General features: G+C 45.5%; 1 protein-coding gene across 13 annotated transcripts in view; it reads left to right on the top strand.

Annotated features, from left to right (window-relative positions):
* LOC138815656 (E1A-binding protein p400) overlaps nt 1-24,200 on the top strand; it is a 112,798-nt gene that overhangs the window by 48,068 nt on the left and 40,530 nt on the right. For 10 of the 13 annotated variants that reach the window (XM_070005072.1, XM_070005077.1, XM_070005073.1 and 7 more), the window contains 10 exons: nt 84-261; nt 10,014-10,150; nt 10,283-10,452; nt 10,692-10,866; nt 11,391-11,527; nt 15,022-15,208; nt 16,250-16,416; nt 18,851-19,017; nt 20,188-20,433; nt 22,572-22,736. In XM_070005072.1, the coding sequence (XP_069861173.1) occupies nt 84-261; nt 10,014-10,150; nt 10,283-10,452; nt 10,692-10,866; nt 11,391-11,527; nt 15,022-15,208; nt 16,250-16,416; nt 18,851-19,017; nt 20,188-20,433; nt 22,572-22,736 (1,729 nt within the window). The remainder of the gene's footprint in view (nt 1-83; nt 262-10,013; nt 10,151-10,282; nt 10,453-10,691; nt 10,867-11,390; nt 11,528-15,021; nt 15,209-16,249; nt 16,417-18,850; nt 19,018-20,187; nt 20,434-22,571; nt 22,737-24,200) is intronic. The other 3 variants (XM_070005084.1, XM_070005082.1, XM_070005081.1) reach the window with 1 other exon arrangement.

Raw genomic sequence — 24,200 nt, 5'->3', positions numbered from 1 at the left:
CTTGACTCTTTTGATTTCAGCTTGAGAAAGAATTTTTGCTCATTATTTTGACAAGTAATTTTTTGGCTGGTCTGTCACTACAGGTGAAGTTTAATGCGCCATCTTTATTGTATGGTGCACTCCGAGACTATCAGAAGATTGGTCTGGATTGGTTGGCCAAACTCTATAGGAAGAATCTGAATGGCATATTGGCAGATGAGGCTGGGCTTGGTAAAACAGTGCAGATTATTGCTTTTTTTGCCCACCTTGCCTGTAATGAAGGTAAGAGATTTGTATTTTTGGACAATACACATGTGCTAAGATTTCACATAGGCTGTATGAGGGTGAGGACTCGGCCTTCTCACCTTCTCTTGGCCCCTGTCCTTTGACCTGAGCCAGAATGTGGGCTCAAATTTCCATTGCAAGTGAGGCATCTGTGGCTTGTACCTGAAATCCTAACTGCTCAGGTGGTTGAGTTCCAAAAGATTGTTGTTCAGAGGTAGCTAGGCAGAAAAGTCCTCAAGACTCCATCTTTAATTAACTGGCAAAACGTGGTGCTGAAGGCATGATGCAAATGGTAGCGTGCCAGCTGAGTAAACAGCTGAGCAAGTGAGGCTCTGAATTGAAGTACTAGTGAAACAAAACAAAAACTCATTGTAGCCAGATGTAGTATATGAATGGCTGTATTCCCAGTACTGAAGAGGCTGAGTAAGACAGAAGTATCCCTGGAAAACATAATCAGACACTGTCTTAAAAATAGAGAACACAAAAATATTTGTTGCGTAACAGCTAAAACATCATAATTAACATTAGGTGAAATGACTCACTGTTATTCAAAATTTAATACAAAGCCATGCCAACCTGCAACTGAGCTTTCTAACTTGGGTGTCACACACAGCTTGTGAGCAGCAGAGCAGATGCATGGTTTCCAGAATATGCTAGTCTCCTCTTCTTCCTCCTCCTCTTCTCTTCCTCTACTTCCCCTTCTCTCCTTTTCCTCCTTTTAAAAATGCTTATTTTTTAAAAAAATTATTATAAAGGTGACATGCAGAGGGGTCACAGTTACATTATGTAAGTCAGATAAAGAGAACATCTCTTTTTTTGATAGTGTCACTCCTTCCCTCATTCTCTGTTTGTCCCTCCCATCTCCACCCACAAGTTGTGTCTGGTGAATACCACTGCTGCATTTGTTCACCCTTTGTCCCTCCTTTTCTATACACTCCTTACTCTCCCAAAAACAGATAAATGAACAAACAAAGCAGAAATAAAAAGAGAAAAAGACAAAAAACAAATGAAAAAAACTAATTTCCATTTCCTGGAGTTTATTTTGAAAAATATATGATCAGAGGCCCCATAGGCATTGTACATTTGTGTGCCTTACCCAAGAGTATCTTCCTTTGGTCTCACTGTGTGAGACACCTAGAGTCCTGTGTAATAACATGTCCCAGTGTATTTTAAATCTAGCTTCTGCATATGAGAGAAACGTGCACCAATTGACTCTGAGTTTTCCTTTTCTTCCTCTTCTTCCTCTTTTTCTCTTCCTCTTTCTCCTCTTCTTCCTTCTCTTCCCCTTCCTTTTTCTTCTTCCCACTTTTTCTCCCCATCTTTCTCTTCTTCTTCCTTCTCTCCCTCCCTCCTCTTTTGTGGGAACAGAGTTCTTTTGAGGGGGATGTTGAGCTCAGGACTTTGCACTTACGAGATTGGCATACCACCACTTGATGTCACAGGTCCAGCACTTTAGATACTTTTTGTATAGGGTCTCATAGGTTTTTTGTTTATTTGTTTACATGTGGCCAGCTTCAGACTGCTATCTACCTACTTAAGATTCTCACCTACCCAAGACTACAGTAACAAACCACCATGCCCAGACCTAATCACAAACTCTTTTTTTTTAACTGTATTTTTTTTTTTTTGTCTTTTCTTTTTTGGTACTGGGGATCGAACCCAGGACGTTGCACTTGCTAGGCAAGCGCTTTGCCACTGAGCTACATCCCAGCCCTAATCACAAACTCTTGAATCACTTGGTTTGTACAACCTATGGTATCCACCATTGTACCCAAGGCTTTCTTGTGCTATTATATACATATCCCTCTTGCCTCTCCTGCTGAGTTCTGCCTTTCTGAGCAGCATTTCTATCTTTTTTTAAGTACATTTTTATTTTTTTTAAGTAGTTGTACAAAGGAATTGCCATTCAGCAGAGCAGTTTGTGAATACAGTGCCTCTTGATCTATGTTACCCCCTTTTTTTTTCATTGTAAAGATTCTATACAGAATCTATACAGAGTGAGGTAATGAGTACACCTCCTATTGAACATTGTTACCCCCTCTATTGTTTTCCCCCTACCATCCCTTCCCTCCCTCCCTTCCCCGAGGTTTTTTTTTTTATTGTGATTAAGTGATTACATAATTTCCCGAATTTCACAGTATTGTGGAATAATGATGCTCATTTAAAGTCACAAGTTCATTCTAACTTTCCTGGAGCAAATTGTCTATCACAGTCTATAACATATAACGGTGTTCACATGTTATGCACCATACATGTGATCAGCAGCATGGGGATATTTAGTAGTGGTTCAACCAGATGAGTGGGAGTTCTTTGTTTCTTAAGTCCTGTTAGTTTTGTCCTATCACCTAACATTTTGGATTTAGCATCCACTTATCAGGGAGACCATGTACCGTTTGTCTCTTTGCTCTTGGCTTATCTCGCTCAACATGATTCCTTCTAGTTCCATCCATTTCCCTGCAAATGCCATTATTTTGTCATTTCTAATGGCTGCATAATATTCCATTGTGTATAGATACCACAATTTTTGGATCCATTCATCTGTGGTGGGGCATCTGGGTTGTTTCCATATCCTAGCTATTGTGAACAGTGCTGCAATAAACATGGAGGTGCACGTGTCCTTGTATATTGGTTCCTGTTGTTCAGGGTAGATGCCTAGAAGTGGTATGACTGGGTCGTAAGGGAGGTCAATCTTTAGCTTTCTAAGGACCCTCCAGACTGCTTTCCAAAGTGGTTGTATAAGTGTACATTCCCACCAGCAGTGTAATAGGGTTCCTCTTTCTCCACATCCCCTTCAGCATTTGTCGTTGGCTGATTTGTGGATGTGGGACATTCTGACTGGGGTAAGGTGGTATCTCAGGGTTGTCTTTATTTGCATTTCCTTCACCACCAGGGATGATGAACATTTCCTCATGTGTTTCTTTGCCATTTTTATTTCTTCATTTGAGAAGTCCCTCTTTAGTTTCCTTGCCCATTTTGTAATTGGTTTGTTTGGGAGGGATTAGTTTCTTGAGTTCCCTGTATATACAGGATGTTAACCCCTTGTCTGATATATTGCTGGTAAATATTTTTTCCCAATTACTTGGTTGTCTTTCTAGCTTGGTTGCAATAGATTTAGCTGTGCAGAAGCTTTTTATTTTAAGGTAGTCCCATTTGTCAAGTCTCTCTCCAACTTGTTGTGACCCTGTGACTCTGTTCAGGAAGTTCCTTCCTGTACCTATTAGTTCAAGTGTCTCTCCTACTCTGTCCTGCAGTAGTTTCAGAGATTCAGGTTTAATGTTAAGGTCTTTAATTCATTTTGTGTTGATGTTGGTGCATGGTGATAGGCTGGGGTCCACTTTTAGTTTTCTGCATGTGGCCGCCCAGTTTTCCCAGCACCAGCAGTTGAAGTGGCTGTGTTTCTTCCATTGTATGTCTTTGGCTCCTTTGTCGAATATCAGCTGGCTGTAGGCCTGTGGATTTATTTCTGGATCTTCTATTCTGTTCCATTGGTCTTCGGGTCTGTTTTTGTGCCAGTACCATGCTGTCTTTGTTATTATAGCTCTGTAGTAGAGTTTGAAGTTTGGCATGGTTAGCCCTCCCATATTGTCTTTATCCCCTAGAATTGTTTTGGCTATTCTAGGTCTTTTGTTGTTCCATATGAATTTTTGGACTGTTTTCTTGTATTTCAGTGATGTACGTCATTGGGATTTTAATAGGAATTGCATTGAATTTGTATATTAAGTCGGCCTATCCAAGAGCATGGGAGGTCTTTCCATTTCCTAGTGTCTTCTTTTTTCTTTCTTTAACTGTTTATAGTTTTCATTAAATAGTTCTTTTACATCTTTGGTTAGGTTAATTCCTAAATATTTTATTTTTTGGGAGGTTATTGTGAATGGGGTTGCTCCCTTTATTTCCCTCTTTTCTTGTACATTGTCAGTGTACAGGAAGGCAACTGATTTTTGTGGGTTTATTTATTTATTTATTTATTTTTTCTTGGGTCCAGTCGTGGGGCCTGAACTCTGGGCCTGGGCGCTATCCCTCAGCTCTTCAGCTCAAGGCTAGCGCTCTACTACGTGAGCCACAGCGCCACTTCCGGCTTTTTTCTTTTTGCTTATGTAGTGCTGAGGAATCGAACCCAGGGCCTCGAGCATGCAAAGCAAGTGCTCTACCACTGAGCCACCTTCCCAGCCCTTGTGGGTTTATTTTGTATCCTGCTATTTTGCTGAAGTGATTTATGATTTCTAAGAGTTTGGGGATGGAGTTTTTGGGATCGTGAAGGTATAGTATCATGTTGTCTGCAAAAAGGGATAGTTTAACTTCTTCTTTCCCTATGCAGATCCCTTTAATGTCTTTTTCTTGCCTTATTGCCCTGGCTAAGGGTTCCAGGACTATGTTGAAGAGGAGTGGCAACAGTGGGCATCCTTGCCTTGTTCCTGATTTTAGGAGAATTGGTTGTAGCTTTTCCCCATTAAGTATAATATTGGCTATTGGTCTGTCATAAATGGCTTTTATTGTTTTTAGAAATGTTCCTTCTATTCCTATTTTCTCCAGAGCCTTTAGCATGAATGAATGTTGAATTTTATCAAAGGCCTTTTCTGCATCTGTGGCGATAATCATGTGATTCTTGACCTTGGCTCTGTTGATCTGTTGAATTACATTTATTGATTTATGTATGTTAAACCATCCCTGCGTCTCTGGGATGAAGCCTACCTGGTCATAGTGTATAATTTTTTTATGTGTTTTTGGATTCTGTTAGCTAGAATCTTGTTAAGGATCTTTGCATCTGTGTTCATCAAGGAAATTGGCCTGTAATTCTCCTTTTTGGTTGGGTCTTTGCCTGGTTTGGGGATGAGTGTGATATTGGCTTCGTAAAATGAGTTTGGGATAGCTTCCTCCTTCTCTGTTTCTCTGAAGAGCTTGAGGAGTATGGGTATCAGTTCTTGTTTAAAGGTCTTATAGAATTCTGCTGTGAATCCATCTGGTCCTGGGCTTTTTTTTGTTGGAAGACTTTTGATAGCTTACTGTATCTTGTTATAGGATATTGGCTTATTTAATTGGTTTACTTCTTTGCTCAGTTTGGGCAACTTGTATTTCTCTAAAAATGCATCCATTTCTGCCAGATTTTCTTCCTTTAGAGAGTATAACTTTTGAAAGTAGTCCGTTAGAATTGTTTGGATATCTTGGGTACGTGTTGTGATTTTTCCCTTGGCATCCCTAATCCTGTTAATATGGGTTTCCTCTCTTCTTTTTTTAATTAATCTAGCCAACGGGCCATCAATTTTGTTTATTTTTTCAAAGAACCAGCTTTTTGTTTGGTTTATTTTGGTTATAATTTTCTGATTTTCTAATTGGTTAATCTCTGCTCTTAATTTGGTTATCTGGCTTCGTCTAGTAACTTTAGGTTCCATTTTTTCTTGTTTTTCTAGCTGTTTTAATTGCAACATGAGATTATTTACTTGGTCTGTCTCCATTCTCTTGATGTGGGCACTGAGGGCAATAAATTTGCCCCTCAGGACTGCTTTTGCTGTGTCCCACAAGTTTCTTTGTGAGGTGTTTTCATTTTCATTGAGTTGTAGGAAATGTTTTATTTCTTCTCTGAGCTCTTCTGTTACCCAGGCATTGCTAAGGAGTGTGCTGTTCAATTTCCATGTATTAGGGAAATTTCTGCAGTATGCTTTGTTATTGAGAACTAGCTTGATTCCACTGTGGTCAGATAGGATACAGGGGATTATGTCGATCCCTTTGTATTTGCTTAAGTTCCTTGCATGAACTATGATATGGTCTATTTTGGAGAAAGTTCCATGAGCTGCTGAGAAGAATGTGTACTGTGTTGTTTTAGGGTGAAACACTCAGTAGATGTCAGTTAATTCTGCTTGAAGTATGGCCTCACTTAATTCGGTAGCTTCTTTGCCAATCCTCTGGTTGGTAGACCTGTCCTTTGATGAGAGTGGTGTGTTAAAGTCTCCTAGTATTATTGTATTTGGATCTATTTTATTCTGTAAGTTTGAGAGCATTTGTTTAACATATCTGGGTGCACCAATATTTGGGGCATATAAGTTGATGATGGTAATATCCTCCTCTTGGATTGTTCCCTGTATTAATATGTAGTGTCAGTCCTTGTCTTTCTGTACTGATTTTAATGAAAAGTTTATTTTGTCACATATCAGGATAGCTACACCTGCTTTCTTACTGGGGGCATTTGATTGGTAGACCCTTTTCCAACCCTTCACTCTGAGTTTGTTTGTATGTTTGGCTGAGAAGTGGGTCTCCTGAAGGCAACAGATGGATGGGTCTTGTTTTCTGATCCAGTCCTCAGTTCGTTTTCTTTTAATTGGCGAATTCAGCCAATTAATATTAATATTAATATTAAGAGAAATATTAATATTAAGAGAAAGTATTGAGAGATGCATTGTTGTCCCTGTCATTCCATTTTCCTAAGTTTTTCTTCTTTCCTTTCCTCCTGTGCTTGCTCAGTTAGACTTTGAGTAATGCCTGTCTGGGGCAGGTCCCAGTTCCTGGTTGCTTTCTTCAGGTTGTGTCCCCCCTCTTAGAATTCTTTGTAATGCTGGCTTAATGTTTATGTATTCATTTAGTTTTTCTTTGCTATTAAAAATTTTCAGCTCTCCATTGAATGTGAATGCTAGCTTTGCCGGGTATATCAGTCTGGGTTGGCAGTTATTGGCTCTCAGGGCTCGTATGGTACTTTCCCAGGCCTTTCTTGCGTTCATTGTGTGGAGAGATCTGCAGTGATTCTAATTTTTTTCCCATTGTAGTATAGCTCCTTCTTCATTTTTGCTGCATGCAAGATTGTTTCCTTATTATTCAGATCTATCATTTTTACTATAATGTGTCTAGAAGTGTTTCTCCTGGGATCTTGCTTGTTGGGTGTTCTATACGCTTCTGTTATGTAGGTAAGATGTTCTTTTTTGAGGTGGGGAAAATTTTCACCGATTATCTTGTTGAATAGGTGTTGCATTCCCTTGCTCTGAAATTCCTCACCTTCGTCCACTACAATTATATGAAGGTTAAATTTCTTGGCATTATCTGCTTGCTCTTAAATTTCCCTTTGGTTTAATTTGAGTGATTTTTCCATATCTGTCACTTTTTGGTCCATTTGGTGTATTCTGTATCTGATACTCTACCTTCCATTTCATTCACTCTGTTGACCGTGGCTTCTATTGTGGTTTGCATGGAGGAAATGGATCCCTTTATGGATTCGATGTTGGTTCTCATAATACTGATCTCACCTCTTAGTGAGGTGAGATCAATATGCATTACCTCTAATTTGGCGTTTATCTCACTTCTTACTGAGGTTAGTTTAGCTTCTATTTTTGCATGCATCTCTTGTTTGATATCCTGTATCTCTTTTGATAGTTCATCCTTGTGCTCTTTCAATTTCTGATCAATTTCTTGCTTTATTTCTTGAGTCATTGCCTCCAGCAACCCTTGGATGTAGCTTTTGTCTTCCATTCCTGCTTTGCTCCCTCTGGGGCTCTCCCCTGTGTGGCTGCTGGCTATTGAGGATAGCTTGCTGTCCTGGGTGGTTGTAAACCTTGTAATTTTTCTCTCTGATTTTCGCATGGGGGTTCAGGAGACTAATCTGCAATTTTGTTTTGGTGTGTCTGTCTTTGCTTAGTTGCTGATTCTGTTTTGGTACAGAGAGTCTGTGCCAGATCTGGGTTCTGTTGGGTGCCTACTTGCAGCTGCTGGTCTGACCTACTTAGGATTCTCGGCTCTCTGCTGTAGATCGCTGGCAATTCCCGCCTTTGGAAGGGTTGAGCAGCCTAGACTGCTTGTGTTTGCTCCTACGGGTGCTCTTGGGAAGATCAGATGCTCTGGATGCACTCTCCCAGATGCTGGAGTCTGCTATGGGCTCCTGATGTGTTTTTGTTTGTTTGTTTGTTATGGGCTGGTGGTGGGCTTGAACTCTAGGTTTGGTGCTGTCCCTCAGCTCTTCAGCTCAAGGCTGGCACCCTACCATTTGAGCCACAGCACCACTTCTGACCCTTTTTGTTTTTGTGATGCTGAGGAATCAGATCCAGGGCCTCATACATCCAAGACTATCACTCTATTGCTGAGCCGCCTTAACAGTCTGAGCTCCTGCTTACTATCAGGTGCTGGCAGCCTGTGTTGCCCAATTCCCAGCCTAGGGTATATGGGTGGGGTTTTGGTGGGGTTTGGGCTTCTCTTGTCCTGGGCCTCCAGGTCTTTTGTTGTCACAGGCGTGCTTCCCAGGGGGTGCTGTTCCCTGTTTTTCTCCCCTCTGCTGAGGTGTATGCTCAGCTTTTGACTTCAGTTAGGAGAAGTTGGTTGTGTTGTTCAGGCGCTGGATCCCCAGGCCTGGTTCCGGCCCCAGCCTGGAGCGCGCTCGTTGGGCCTGTGCTGCTGTGTATACCACCTAGGTTATGCAGCCTGGGGTACACAGTTCAAATTTCTTCTACTGTTGGTTGTCTTGACCCAGGGGCGCTGTTCCTGGCTTGGGCATTTAAGCTCCCTTCCAGGGGCGCTCTTGCTCTAGCCTGGCCAGCGGAGTGTGCTCCACGGGCTGGTGGAGCTCTCAAACAGTTCCCAGTTTTAGTGGGTCCTGTGGTCCGGGTGTTGGGGTAGGGAGTCTAGGTCAGGGTCTGGGGATTCCCTCCAGCTCTGGTCTCCCTTGAGGGATACACTGACCCCTGTGGGGTACTCACCCTGGAGCTAGTTGTTTCTGTGTGGTGTAGGTCGTCAGTTGCTGTTGCAGTCCGAGTTCAGTTGGGGTGGTTGCGGGCTGGGCTGGGCGGTGGTGGCTCTGTGTGATTCTTTTCTGTCTCTGCCTCTATCGAAGCTGTCGGGTCCACAGTGTCCACGCTCAGGCGGCTTCTGCGCGGGTGATCTGCAGGCAGCCCCCTGTCTCTCTGGGACGCCGAGTTGTAGAGATTGGTGGGTCTGACACCGGTGCCTCAGGCGGCTTCTGCGCGGGTGATCTGCAGGCAGCCACCTGTGCCTTGGGGCCCCGGGCGGTCCCCACCGGGCTGTCACAGTGGGTCTGGTGCCTCAGGCGGCTTCTGCGCAGGTGGTCTGCATGCAGCTCCCTGTGCCACTGGGATCCCGGGTTGTCGCAATGGGCGGGTCTGACACCGGTGCCTCAGGTGGCTTCTGCGTGGGATGGAGCCTCTGCTCGGGTGGGGAGTGAGGGGTGGAGGTGGGATCCTCGTGGAGACTCCCGGCTGGTAGGTTTCTCTGTTCCTGGCGATCAGTTGTTCTGCAAACCGGTACCTCAGGCGGCTTCTGCGCGGGTGATCTGCAGGCGGCCCCCTGTGTCTCTGGGGCTCCGGCAGCCCCCGCCGGGTGGCTTGGCGCGCTGCTGAACGGCTAGTAAAAGTTGGGTGTGGGGTCTTCGCTCTTCTGTTCTGAAATTTTTCTTTTCCTCTCTTTCTTTTTTGTTATTTTCCACCTCCTGTTTTTCTCTGAGTGTTCGTCTTTTTGTTGTTGTTGGTCTCCTGGGGAGATTAAGCGTTGGAACTCGAACTCTCTTTTTGGTTGGGGAGAGCTGTGGCGATTCCCTACTGCCCTGTCGCCATCTTGGTCTCCCTCCCTTATGTTACCCCTTTTATTCTCACTCATCCCTGTGCTGATACTTTGCTCAGGTTCAGTGGGAGTGCTAGTGTACAGCATTTGTTACCTTGATGTCTGCTTTCCTTGTGTGTCACCTACTTAACTAGCTTTGCTGCTAAGACATGGTGTCGGGTGATTAGACTGGACAGATTAAGTGAAATATTCTGTCTTTTTTGTAGGTAATTGGGGTCCCCATCTTGTTGTTGTGAGGAGCTGCAACATACTCAAATGGGAACTTGAGTTGAAACGCTGGTGTCCTGGGTTAAAAACCCTCTCCTATGTTGGCAGTCACAGGGAACTCAAAGCAAAGAGACAGGTATTTTTAATTTATTTTTTTTTTTTGTTGTATAGTAGGCCTGGCTTGATGTGGCGTGGCAGTCTGTCAGTGCTTTGCAGATGATGGCTGCCAAGAACCGCGGGAAGACAAGGGCTTCTTTCTGTGCTGCAGGAATGGGCTGAGCCCAACAGCTTCCATGTCTGCATCACGTCCTATAAGCAGTTCTTCAGGGGTTACACTGCGTTCTCCAGGGTGCGCTGGAGGTGCCTTGTCATTGATGAGATGCAGCGTGTGAAGGGCATGACTGAGAGGCACTGGGAAGCTGTTTTCACTCTGCACAGGTCAGGTCTGAATGCCACTCAAGTACTGTGTGCTGCCCACCCACCCCTAGTAATACTGCCTTGTACCCTTCACCTTTGTCACAGGGCTGAGGAGACACCCAGAGCTCCTTTGTTCAGACCCTTTCATTAACATGAGCTGCATAGAATGGCTATTGCCCCTTTTGTACACATTGCCCAGAGAGATGGACTGTGCAGAATCATGCATTTAAGATTCCAGCCTTACCTCATTGTGTTTGCAGCCAGCAGCGCCTGCTTCTGATCGATGCACCACTACATAACACCTTCCTGGAGCTCTGGACCATGGTGCACTTTCTCATCCCCGGGATCTCCAGGCCTTACCTGAGCTTTCCCCTGAAAGCCTCCAATGAAGAGAACCAAGATTACTACCATAAAGTGGTCATAAGGCTCCACAGGGTACCTGTACTTCTGTGTCTCCAGCTTACTCGCAAACATGCATGCGCCTTACTGTAAATGGGTTAGACCTCTGTGTCTCCTCCAGCTTACTCATGAACATGCATGCACCTTACTGTAAATGTGTTAGACCTCTGTGTCTCCAGCTTACTCGTGAACATGCATGCCCCTTACTGTAAATGGGTTAGACCTCTGAGTCTCCTCCAGCTTACTCGTGAACATGCATGCGCCTTACTGTAAATGTGTTAGACCTCTGTGTCTCCAGCTTACTCATGAACATGCATGCGCCTTACTGTAAATGGGTTAGACCTCTGTGTCTCCTCCAGCTTACTCGTGAACATGCATGCACCTTACTGTAAATGTGTTAGACCTCTGTGTCTCCAGCTTACTTGTGAACATGCATGCGCCTTACTGTAAATGTGTTAGACCTGTGTGTCTCCTCCAGCTTACTCATGAACGTGCATGTGCTTTACTATAAATGTGCTAGGGCCTTGTTTTGGGAAGAAAACAGTCATTGTTTTCTCCAGGTGACACAGCCATTTATTTTGAGGAGAACTAAGAGAGATGTAGAGAAGCAGCTGACCAGAAAGTATGAGCACGTTTTGAAGTGTCGCCTTTCCAGTCGGCAGAAGGCCTTGTATGAGGATGTCATTCTACAGCCTGGGTGAGTGCTGGGCTTGCGTGTGCCCACTTGCTTGCCCCCACTCTGAGCATTAGGTGTGTTCTCTGATGTCTTGTTGGGAGCTCTTGCTTGTGAGAACCAGGATGAACAGATGGGTGCAGACCAATTGTGTGAGCATCTTCCTTCACTGTGCACCAAGATGGAGAGCAGCTGGTGATGCCTGTCTGCAGCTGGCTGTTGGCCTCACAGCACCCTGCTGCTTCTCATCTTAAGGACATTGTGTATACTTGCAGCCCTGAGAATGATGTTTATGTTTCTGAAGTTCTTATAGTCATGGGTAGCACTGTGTATTCCTCGTTTGGCCCTTATTGCAGTGTGTCTCAAAAGTTTATTGGGGGGCTGGGAAGGTGGCTCAGTGGTAGAGTGCTTGCCTTGCATGCCTGAGGCCCTGGGTTCAATTCCTCAGCACCACATAAGAAAAAAGCCAGAAGTGGCGCTGTGGCTCAAGTGGTAGAGCGCTAGCCTTGAGCTGAAGAGCTGAGGGACAGCGCCCAGACCCAGAGTTCAGGCCCCACAACTGGACCCCAAAAAAAAAAAAAACCAAAAACAAAAGTTTATTGGGACCTGGGTACTGGCTCAAATCTAATCCTGCTTACTCAGGAGGTTGAGATCTGGAGATCACAGTTCAGAGCCAGCCCGGCAGGAAAATCCTAAGACTTATCTCTAATTAACCATCAAAAAGCCAGAAGTGGAGCTGTGGCTCAAGTAGTAGAGTTGTAGCCTTGAGCATAAAAGCTCAGGGACAGCACCTGGTCCTAAGTTCAAGCCCCAGGATTGGCATTTAAAAAAAAAAAAAAAAAGCTGGGCACTGGTAGCTTACACCTGTAATCTGTAAGCCGTAATCCTAGCTATACTGGAGGCTGAGATCTGAGGTTTGCAGTTCAACAGTTCAAAGCCAGCTAAGTCAGGAAAGTCCCTGAGAATCTCATCTCCAATAAACCACTCAGAAAATGGGAAGTGGTGCGGTGGCTCAAGTAGTGGAGTGCTCACCTTGAGCTGAAGAGCTCAGGGACAGCGCCCAGGCCCAGAGCAGAGCTCAAGCCCTATGACTGAAAAGAAAATGTTGGGTGCTGTGGTGGCTCATGCCTGTAATCCAACTTCTCAGGCTGAGATCTGAGGGTCACATTTCAAAACCAGTCTGTGCAGGAAAGTCCCATGAGACTCATCTCAAACAAACTACTCAGAAAAAGCCAGAAGTGTCACTGTGGCTCAAGAGGTAAGAGCGCTAGACTTGAGTACAAAGAGGCCCAGGAATGGCACCAGGCCCTGAGTTCAAGCCCCAGGACTCACAAGAAAATAAAATTATTGAGAAATTTAGGACAGAAATATGTATGCATGCTTACTTTCTAGTTTCTCCGGCAGTCCTCAACAAACCAGTGGTGTGAAACTCACCTTGTCAATTCACTGTAGAATAGGAACAATAACGTACACCCAGCCATAACATCATCTGTGGCTAGCCCTTCTGAATGTGGTGGGAGCCAAAGGTGCTTTGCCGTTGCCTCTGCTGTGGTGCCAGTCAGATCTCTCAGTGAAGTAGTGGTGTCACTCTTTGCTGGCTTCGGTCTGGTTGATGCACAATGTCCGGTGGAGGGGGATGCAGCTTCTGTGGTGGCCAGGAGCTATCACCAGCACACAGGGGAAGCATTCCTCAGTTACCTTGCATTTCTTAGCTCACCTACCAACCAGAAGCTCTGACAAGTTGTTCCTTAATGTATTGGCTTGTACTCATGGAATTAAGCATTATGTTGAGAGTTATGGTGTCTGTTATTGAGGTGTGAGAGACTTGTAGTACTAGGGCCCGGTAGGTGAAAGCAGATCTTGTTTTACTGATCTTTGGCTGATTCTGTGGCATCTGCCCCCCTAGTGGCATGGTAGGGAGAAACTTCCTATTTATGTGTGGTTTTCTTCTCTGCATATCAAGTGCTAGGGTGTGAGGTGTGCATATTCCTCTGTCTCGCCTTTGGTCGTTTTGTAAAGCATTGTCAGGTGCTGCCACACTGTGGGCTGTTGCTGTCTACCTCAGGTCCTCCAGGGATGCTGAATGTCCTGTCCTGGCCAGTCTTCCTTTTTGCATTGTGCCGTTGAGATAGGGCTGCTGCCCATCGAGACTTCACCCTGCTTTTGCACTGTCTGCTCTGCTTTGTCTCCAGGCTCCTCAGAGAGCTGCATATGTGTTCTTCAGTTCCTCTTGCTATGTTCTTCTCTAGGAAGCTCCTGTCTTTCCTTTTCCTTGGTCTTTCTCCAGGAGCCTCACCCCAGGATCAGCCTTCCTACAGAGAACCATGACACTGTTTAAACTCCTTCCCTGAGCACCAGATATGTCTTAAGTGATAAGAGCATCTGCTTGTAAGCCTGAGCCTTGAGCTCAGACACCCGTACTGCTAAAATAAAAGAAAAGTGTACATCATTGGCTCACACCTATAGTCCTATCTACTTGAGAGAATCATGGTTAGAAGCCAACCTGGGCAGAAAAGTTCACTAGATTATCTCCAATGAACTAGAGCTGTGCCTCAATAATAAAGCCCTATAAATGAAGAGAGCTGAATGAGAATAAGATGCTCTTAGTTCAACACAGTACCAATGGAGCAGAAGTCAAATAACTTCCCTCCCTGTCCCTTTCTTCCATCTTTGTCCTCTCAGCCAGGCACTGTCATTGCTCACCCTTCCTTCCTGTGCCCCAATGTGTCCCAGCACCCAAGCCACTGTGCTGGTGGCTTCAGGAGGTGAGTCTGTTGCAGCACGCCCTGGGGCAGCGTCATCCCAGGAGACTGGCTTGTCCTGAGCTGCTCCTCTCCTAACTTTTTCCTCTTCCTGTTGTAGATATGTTTGACTTAGAAACCTGCAGTGATTCGCTCCATACCTTCTCAGGTTCCATGTTCATTCCTGAATTTCTCCAGATTAGCCAACCTTCACTACATATTTCTGGCTGCTAAACATGCTGTGTTCTATCCAGGCAAGCTTCTTCTCTTCCAGGAGGTCCATTCCAGCTGCACCAGGGCCCAGCTGTTTGCCTGCTCGGTATCTTGTTCACCATTGTTCAGTGCAACCCCCATAGGATCAGGTGTTAGCAGCTCTATCTTGTGAGACTGGGGATTCACTTTCTGCAGTGTTTTCATCTTGCCCTTCTGCCTGGCCCGTTCCTCTCACCCTTGGAATTGTCTGCCTCTGCTCCTCCTTCAGGGTCCTCGTCACAGTGGTGGAAACTTGTTGAAAGGACAGCTCTCCCATGTCTGGCCTCTGGTTCATGGCTCTCTGACAGAGTATATTTTTGCATAGGGAAGATGAGGGACACAGTGGGTGAATAAAAGGCCTGTGTGGGAATGTGGACCTGAATGTTCAGCAAAACTAATGTCATGTAGTATAGGGGAACATGCCAGTGAAGCTTCTGGGGTTAGTATAGGAGATGGTAAGGAGTCAGAGTGTAAATACAGATTTGCCGTTCTGCCTCAACTACCTGTCTGTTCTCCAATGAGCAGGACACAAGAAGCTCTGAAGAGCGGGCACTTTGTCAGTGTCTTGAGTGTCCTGATGCGGCTGCAACGCATCTGCAACCACCCTGGGTTGGTGGAGCCCCGGCTCCCAGGATCGTCCTATGCAGCTGGCTCTCTACAGTACCGATCTGCCTCTCTCATTCTCAAGGCCCTGGAGAGAGAGTTTTGGAAGGTAAGTAAAGAAAGCTAAATCACGGCTTGAGGTCTTTCCAGGCACTTGCTAGATAAAACTCAGGCATCTATACAAAGCAACTTTCAGCCCCTTTCTCCAGCCTTACCTGACCACCATCAGACTGTTCTCAATCTGTGGACTTAACATGTTCTGGTTGCTTTATGAGAATCACATGCAGCTTTTCGTGTCTCACTTCTTTGACTTAACATATTCTTGAAGTTCACCCTGTTTTGTTTGTCAGAATGTTTTTCTGAATATCCTTTTTGAAGGCTGAAGTAAGAGTCTCTGCATAGACATGGGCTTCCATTGCTCTTGCGAGTACACTAGGAAGGGAGCTGCCGGGTCACTTTGTGTCTTCCTCTTTTGAAGAACTGCTAACAGGCCACTGTGGTGGGGCCACCTGGCTTGCTTGCCACTTCCCACTCTCCATTCCTCACTGCCCTGCTCTTGCCCTCCTCTTGGGGGTGGGGTTACTTTTTTGTTATCTAAAGCCCTGAGAAGCATGACCAGTGGTACCAGGGAAGGCGGGTGCTTGCTGCTGTTAGAGGCAGAGCTATGTGTCTAGACTGGATGTCGTTGGACCCAGGGCTGTGCCCTCCAGCAGTTCTGTTCCTGTCTACTGAAATGCCCAGGATCGGCCTCCAGTGAGACTTCAAGTCACTGAAGTGAGCCTTGCTAAAGTCATTTCTACACCAACTTCCACATGCCCCAGCTCATACAGGCTTCACCCGAGCCCTTCCCCTGCTCTCTCCATAGTGTCCAGACTTGGAGCTGCCTAAGTTCTTTCTCTAAGCTCTAGTTTGTCTCTCAGGGCTTGTTCCTCATTCTTGGGACCCTGGGGAGGACCAAGTGCATTAAGCATAGGGGAGTCATGACCTGCCTAACCCCAGCAGTATTTGTGAGCTGCCCTCCAGGGTAGAGCCTTCTCAGCTTGGCTCCCCTCCTTATAGCAGCTCATGGTTTCCCTCTCAGTTATTTCCTCTGCCATCTTGTATAGCACTTTTTTTTTTTGGTTCTTTTTTCTTTTCTTTTTCTACTTAGGAAACCGATCTTTCTATATTTGATCTTATTGGGTTAGAAAATAAAATCACTCGCCACGAAGCGGAATTGTTATCTAAGAAAAAGGTGACTCGGAAACTCATGGAGGAGGTGTTTGTGTCACCACCCCCATCAACACGGCCAGCAGCAGTGAAGTTGAAGGCCAGCAGGTATGTGGGTGTGAGTTAGGAGCAGCACCTGGCTGGGAGTCAGCTCCCTAGCACTTGGGGTTGGGAACTCTCCACCCCTTCAGCTGACCCTGGGCCATCAATAGTGAAGAGGAATGCTGTAATCTTAAGTAGGTTTCCTGATTCTCTCAGGAATTTTCCTGGACAGCAAGTGTCGCTGCTGTCCAAGGAGTGCTCTTAAGCAAGCTTGTGGTTTGGGATGCACATGAGAGTTTAGTCAGCCGGCTGGTATAGCCAGGCATCTTGTTAGTGGTACGCTTGTGACAGGGTAGGCAGGGGTTTCTACTGGATTGCATCAAAGCTGTTCTCAGAAGATCTCCACAGCAATGTGAAAGGATGGTTTTGTGAATCTGAGAGGGATAGACATACTAGATGGTGATAGTGAGAACTACATGATTCAGGATAGACTAAGTAGACTAAGCCCAGTGATTAGATTCCTGAAATGAAATGAAAGTTGGTACTTTAGATAAAAGGGGCCTGTTCTGCCGAGTGCCAGTGGCTCATCCCTATAATCCTAGCTACTCAGGAGGCTGAGATCTGAGGATTGCGGTTCAAAGCCAGCTCAGGCAGGTCTATGAGACTCATCTCTAATTAATCACCAGAAAAACAGAAGTGGTGCTGTGGCTCTCGTGGTAGAGCACTCGCCTTGAGCTAAAGAGCTCAGGGACAGCACCCACGCCCAGAATTCAAGTCCCATGGCCAACCCAAAAAAAAAAAAAAAAGCAGGGGGTGGGGAGAAGATGAGCCAGTTCAGCAGATTGATAGCCCCTTCTGACCTTGGCTTACGTGAGTATTGTGACCAGTTGTCTTCAGATTGGTGGTGGTAGGAATGGCAGCAGCAGGTTTCTACAGACCCCCAGCCTGTCTACTTAGGAAACCTCTGACCTGATGTACCAGACAAATGGGTTCACTTGTGCTCACTGGGTTTTGTTAAAAGGCTCAGTGGAGCCAGGTGCTGGTGGCTTATGCCTGTAATTCTAGCTACTCAGGAGCCTGAGATCTGAGGGCCATGGTTTGAAACCAACCCAGACAAGGGAAATCTGTGAGACCTTATTTCCAGTTAATTCCCCCCAAAAAAGCTGAGAGAAGAGGCTCCAGTGGTAGAGCGCTAGCCTTGAGCAAAAAAGCAAAAAGCCTAAGGACAGAGCTCCGGCCCTGAATTCAAACCCTGGGCCCAGGACCAGCACACAAAATGAGGCTCAATGTTATCTCTGCCTGTTGTCTTTGTACAGTGGTTTTGAAAACTGCCACTCCCGTTTTCTAGGTAAAAAAAGAGCAGGCTCCACCTTGTTGGACTTGGTGTCCCTCCCTCACGTGAGTGCCTTTCCAGACCTGCCGTGCCCCCCCATCCTGAGTCCGTATTTACTCAGCATGACTTTTCCGCCCATTTTGCTATTACTCTGAAGTGTAGTGTGCAGATGCTACAAGCCAGAGATGTTTTTTCTAGTCCACATTGATACTTTATATTAAGATTATCTTTTTTTTTTTTGTCAGTCTGAACTCTGGGCCTTGGCACTGTCCCTCAGCTCTTCAGCTCAAGGCTAGTGCTCTACCACTTGAGCCACAGCGCCACTTCCAGCTTTTTCTGCTTATGTGGTGTTGAGGAATCCAACCCAGGGCCTCATGCATGCAAGGCAAGCACTCTCCCACTGAGCCACCTTCCCTGCCCCTATTAAGATTATCTTTAAAAAAGAGAGATAATCTTTTTTTTTTTTTTTTTGGTCCGGTCGTGGGGCCTGAACTCTGGGCCTGAGCACTGTCCCTCAGCTCTTCAGCTCAAGGCTAGTGCTCTACCACTTGAGCCACAGTGCCACTTCCGGCTTTTTTCTTTTTGCTTATGTGGTGCTGAGGAATCGAACCCAGGACCTCAGGCTTGCAAGGCAAGCATTCTACCACTGAGCCACCTTCCCAGCCCAAGAGAGATAATCTTAATGTCACCAAGAATTAGGTGACGTGCCACTTTTTTTTTTTTTTTTTTTTTTTTTGGTCGGTCCTGGGGCTTGAACTGTGGGCCTGGGCGCTGTCCCTCAGCTCTTCAGCTCAAGGCGAGCATGCTACCACTTGAGCCACAGCACCACTTCCGGTTTTCTGAGTGGTTTATTGGAGATAAGAGTCAAGAGTCTCATGGACTTTCCTGCTTGGGCTGGCTTTGAACCGTGATCCTCAGATCTCAGCCTCCTGAATAGCTAGGATGACAGGCGTGAGCCACCGGTGCCTGGGTTGCAACGTGCCACTTCTAAGTACAGAGTTTGTCAACAGCTTTCCTGGGCTGAGAGTGAGAACAGCTGTCTTCAGAATTACATTGCTCCTGAATTGAGGACTCTCAGTGGGCCTCTGTGGGCAGTCCTTTAGAGTTTGAACTCTGCAGCTTGGTGATCTTCTGTGTATCTTTCTGCCTGATCCAACTGGCATCTAGGTTATTCCAGCCTGTGCAGTATGGTCAGAAGCCTGAGGGTCGCACTGTGGCATTCCCCACCCACACACCCCGGACAGCAACTGCCAACACCACTGCTGCTGCTCCACAGGGCCAGGTTCGAGGACGGCCACCAATTGCCACCTTTTCTGCCAACCCGGATGCAAAAGGTACCTCACCTAGCTATCACACTTGTTGTGAAAGGCTTGGGGAAGCACATGGCACTGCATTCTTGCCCTACTGTGTGTTGCAGCCACTGCTGAGAGGGTGCAGGGACCATCATTGTCTCCAAAGGTTCCATGTACACTTTCCCATGATAGTAGCCTTTATTTTTTAAAATTTATTTTTGGTATCTTGAGTTAGGATCTTGCCCAGGCCTTGAACTCTTAATTCTCCTGCCTCAGCCTCCTGAGTTAAGAATCACAGGCATGGACTAAGAATGTGGTTTAGTAGTAGTAGAGTACTCGTTTAGCATGCATGAAGCCCTGGGTTCAATTCCTCAGTATCACATAAACAGAAAAAGCCGGAAGTGGCACTGTGGCTCAGAGCAAAAAAAACTAGCCTTGAGCACAAAGAGGCTCAGAGACAGTGCCAAGGCCCTGAGTTCAAGTCCCAGGACTGGTACCAAATAAAAAAAAAGTCACATGCATGTGAATCAAGTCTTATAGGCATGCACCACCACAATCAGCTTGTAGGTGTTTTTGCTTGCTGCGTTGGGTTTTCCCTGTACAAGAAACTTCACTCTTTGTTGAGTGAGTGTTGATGGTGAGTGCCTTAGCAAATGATTTCTTTTTATGTATGTCAAGGCATATTAGGAAGCTCCTGAGAAAGTCTGTTCTTGTTATGTGTGGTGCGGTCTTTTCAAGTAACTGATGGTAACTTTGAAGAAGGATAGGGTGAAGTACAGAAAAGGTTGCAAAGGCATTTTAACCATCAGCCGCTCAAGTCCATTGCTTTTCTTTGAGATAAACAAGTACTCACAACAGCAGTGGTGAGATTATGAAAAGGTGAGAGCAGATGCCTCCTTGTGTCTAGAGGGTTATTGTAATTGATAGAACTGTTGGACTGGGCTGGCTCCAAACCCTTCTCTCCCCTCTGAGAAGTGCACACTGCTTGTGCTGATCAGCTCACAGTGAGCCTAACTCAGCAGCAGGTTGAACCTTGGTCCTCTTTTCTCAAGAACTGTGTAAGTCCCTCCAACTTTTTTTTTTCCCCAAGAGAGTGCTTCTCGTTTGAGAAACTGAAATGTTTATGTAATTTCTTTGAAAATCGGGTATAAAATACTGCATTTTATGAAGAACCTCTAACAGCTTTGCACAAACCAACCTTATCGATTGCAGTGGCAGCAGCCCCGTTTCAGACCTCTCAGGCTTCCGTCGGTGCGCCTCGACACCACCAGCCTGCCTCGACCTCCAGCACAGCAGCAGGCCCGGCCCATCCTGTGAAACTGCGGGCCCAGACCAATGCCCAGGCCTCCACCCCAGGCCCGCCCCCGCCCCCGCCCCAGGCCCCCTCGCTGGCTGCGGGTCCGAGCCCGCAGCCTCAGCGGCTGGTGCTCACCTCGCAGGCCCAGGCCCGCTTGCCCAGTAAGTGGCCTCACTAGTCAGCATCTGCTGTTGCTGCCTGGGGCAGCATGTCAGGAACATGGGATGTCTGAAGAGCTTTGCTGTCCACTACTTCTGTCTGCCCCTCAGCCCAGGCCTCAGTGCTGCCTGGAGCCTGACACCTCCCCGAGGGTGGGGCCTCTCCAGAGGTCAGCGTCCAGGTCCCTGCTCTTTTCTGCTCTTTCTCCTTACCCTTGCCAGCTCTGTTTTTCTCCTGCGTTCCTTGTGCTGGACTGGTGTGCCAGGCTAGCACTTCAGCTTAGGGTCAGCCAAGGTTCTGCCCAGCAGTCTATAGCCCCACACTGAGGAGCTTATGGTGAAGTTATATTAGTTGATATTAGGTTTCCAAATACCTTTTTTTTTTCTGGCTTCTCAAGTGTTATCAAGTGTGAAAATGGGAAGAATATTTGCTTAACAGACATATTGTAATACTATACCAAGCTAAAATATCATAGTGTTCTTTTTTCAGTAGAGCACGTTTTAGTTTGGCCAGCAGGATCAGCATGTTTTCAAAGCTCATATGGACCTTTATTCTCCTGTTGGGGAGATTATCCTAACTTAAAATATTGCAGGCTGTGTATTTTTCAAATACTGCCTCATGTATGTTCTTTCTTTCTTTTTTTTTTTTTTTTTTTTTTGTCGGTCGTGGGGCTTGAACTCTGGGCCTGGGCGCTGTCCCTCAGCTCTTCAGCTCAAGGCGAGCGCTCTACCACTTGAGCTACAGCGCCACTTCCGGTTTTCTGGTGGTTTATTGGAGATAGGAGTCTCACGGTCTCTCCTGCCCGGGCTGGCTTTGAACCGCGATCCTCAGATCTCAGCCTCCTGAGTAGCTAGGATTACAGGCGTGAGCCACCAGCGCCCGGCTGTATGTTCTTTCTTATGTGACAAAATTGTGTTAGGCCTTCCTGGAGAGAGAGAAGGGAGGAAAAGTAGAGAAGCAGCTCCTTTTTTCATTATGAGTATCTCTTCATTGCCATCAATAAAGAGCAGTTATCTTAGGCAGGCAGATGAGGGGAGAAAGCCCTTACATGCTCCCGTTTCCATTGGCTGGAGATGAGGTTGTATTTGTGTTTGGGGAGCTACGCATTAGAGGAGCATGAAGGGGGAATAACTTTTTATGTCAACTAGGCTTTACTAACCTACAGACCAAGGAGTGTTAGGAGGAGATTTGAATTTCTGTATATAAATCTGTCTCCTACTTTCATTTCCCCATTTTCCTTTTCTTGCTCATAGTTTTTCTGTAGGCAAGATATCTTTAGATATTTTCCAATTCTTTTATTAACTATTCTCTTCATGGTACCATTAATGATTCCAGCATTTTACTAACTGTTCTTTTTATGCTACCATTAATGATTTCGGTGTGGGTTTTCTTGGGAGGAGCATTTGTACTTGGATGTCAGCCATTTGGTAAAAGCCTTTTAGCTGCACAGGTTTGGCCTGATAGGAGGACTGTTTTGGAGACATAACGTTGAACTACGTTGTTTTAAAATGTTTAAACAGTGTAAAGTTTCACTTCTTTTTTCCACAGTAAATGTTGTAGATTGAATCCTACAGTCTAGTTTGAATTAGGATGAAATTTTATATCTAAAAGCTTTACTTAGGTATGACTTATTTAAATACATTTCTAGATTTTTTAAAACATTATGGGTGTAATTGAAGCTCACTGTTTATTCTTTTTATCTAGTGATAAAAATCTTTTAACCTCTGTGAGCTTAGTTGAACACATGCTTTTTCAGATTTTGAGAGTCTTTTGAAGATTTGCCAGAACAGATTTCTAAATTTATTACAGGTAGATTTCTGCTATTTTTGCTGTTTGCTGTTTTGGTTTTTTTAAATAATCATTTGAGGAGAAAAGTAAAATATTCGCTAATAGTTTGACTGATGATATCAATATTGAATACCAGTAATTCCAACATTTTGTGATCAAATAGGTTAACCATTAAAATCTGTTATATTTGGCTTTTTTTTCTAATATAACAATTATTTTCTTGAAGCAGTAAAGAACAATTCCTAATTAGTGTTTCTAGGACACTTCAGTTTCTGTAGGTGGCCCATTATTTGTAAGACATAATTGTCATGTAAGAGTCCCAGTTTTAACTTTTTTCTCTGCCTTTCAACAGGTGGAGAAGTAGTGAAAATAGCTCAATTGGCATCCATCGCAGGACCGCAGAGCCGCATTGCCCAGCCAGAGACACCAGTGACACTGCAATTCCAGGGGAACAAGTTCACCTTGTCACATAGTCAGCTTCGGCAGCTCACAGCAGGCCAGCCCCTACAGCTACAAGGTACTAATGCTGAGAATGACAAGCATGCCACTGTTGGCACATGCCTGAGGACCTACCCTGCCTGGTGGAGTGACTCGGGCAAGTGAGCTGCCTCTTCAAATTTTAGGTTCTTTACCTAGCAGTGGTGTTAACAAGTCTCACCGCATAAAGTTGTTGAGGATTGGTGTCAACTTGAGGCACCCTAATGATAGTCTTTTTTATTTTTTATTTTATGTGCCAATATTGGGGCTTGATTAATCAAGACTGGTGCTCTGCCACTACAGATGTACCTCCACTTCCGATGTGTGTGTGTGTGTGTGTGTGTGTGTGTGTGTGTGTGTGTGTGTGTGTGTGTGTGTGTGTGTGTGTGTGTGTGTGTGTGTGTGTGTGTGTGTGTGTGTGTGTGTGTGTGTGTGTGTGTGTGTGTGTGTGTACATACATGTGTACTAGTACTGGGGCTTGAACTTCGGGTCTGGGCACTGTCCCTAAGCTTCTTTGCTTAAAGCTAGTGTCTACCATTTGGGTCACAGCTCCTCTTCCAGATTCTGGGTTTGTTTTTTGGGGGAGGGGGGCAGGGAGAGGGAGGTAGTTGTGGGGCTTGAACTCAGTGCCAGGGTGCTGTCCCTGAGATCTTTTGCTCAAGGCTAGCACTCTGCCACTTTGAGCCAGAGTGCCACTTCGATTTTCTGGTGGTTACTTGGAGATAAGAGTCTCATGGACTTTCCTGCCCAGGTTGGCTTTGTACCATGATCCTCAGGTCTCAGCCCCCTGAGTAAGTAGGATTACAGATGTGAGCTACCAGCTCCCAGTCACTTATAGATTTTTGGTAGTCAATTGGAGATAAAGTCTCATGAGCTGAGGGACACTGGTGGCTCATGCCTGCAATCCTACCTACTCAGGAGACTTGAGATCTGAGGATCACAGTTTAAAGGCAGCTTGAGTAAGAAAGTCTATGAGACTCTTACCTACAATTAACCACCTGTAAACCTGAAGGAGTTATGGCTCAAAGTGGTAGAGAGCTAGCCTTGAACACAAAAGCTCAGGGATAGCACTCAGGACCTGAGTTCAGGACCCACAACCGACAAAAAAATAAGTCTCATGGACTTCCCTGCTCCCGGGCTGACTTTGACTGCTACCCTCCAATCTCAGCCTTCTGAGTAGCTAGGATTACAGGCGTGAGCCACCAGCATGCACCACAGTCATTTTTATTAACAGCATCTGCTCTTTGAAAATAGTTCCCTATTTTATAAATCAAAATAGAAATACTTGCCAAGCACCAGTGGATCACAGTTCAAAGCCAGCCCAGAGAAGCAAGTTTATGAGAACCTTATTTTCAACTAATCACCAGAAACCTGGAAGTGGAGCTGTGGCTCAAGTGGTAGAGTGCTAGCCTTGAGCAAAAAAGCTCAGTGATGGTGCCCAGGTCCTGAGCTGAAGCACTAGGACTGGCAAAAAGAAAAAGCAATGTTTGCCTCTTTGTGATTA

Source organism: Dipodomys merriami, unplaced genomic scaffold, assembly GCF_024711535.1.
Source record: "Dipodomys merriami isolate MVZ:Mamm:240054 unplaced genomic scaffold, mDipMer1.0.p SCAF_655, whole genome shotgun sequence".
Taxonomy (NCBI): domain Eukaryota; kingdom Metazoa; phylum Chordata; class Mammalia; order Rodentia; family Heteromyidae; genus Dipodomys; species Dipodomys merriami.
The sequence above is the reverse complement of the archived record's forward strand: the minus strand, read 5'-3'. Positions and strand labels throughout refer to the sequence as shown.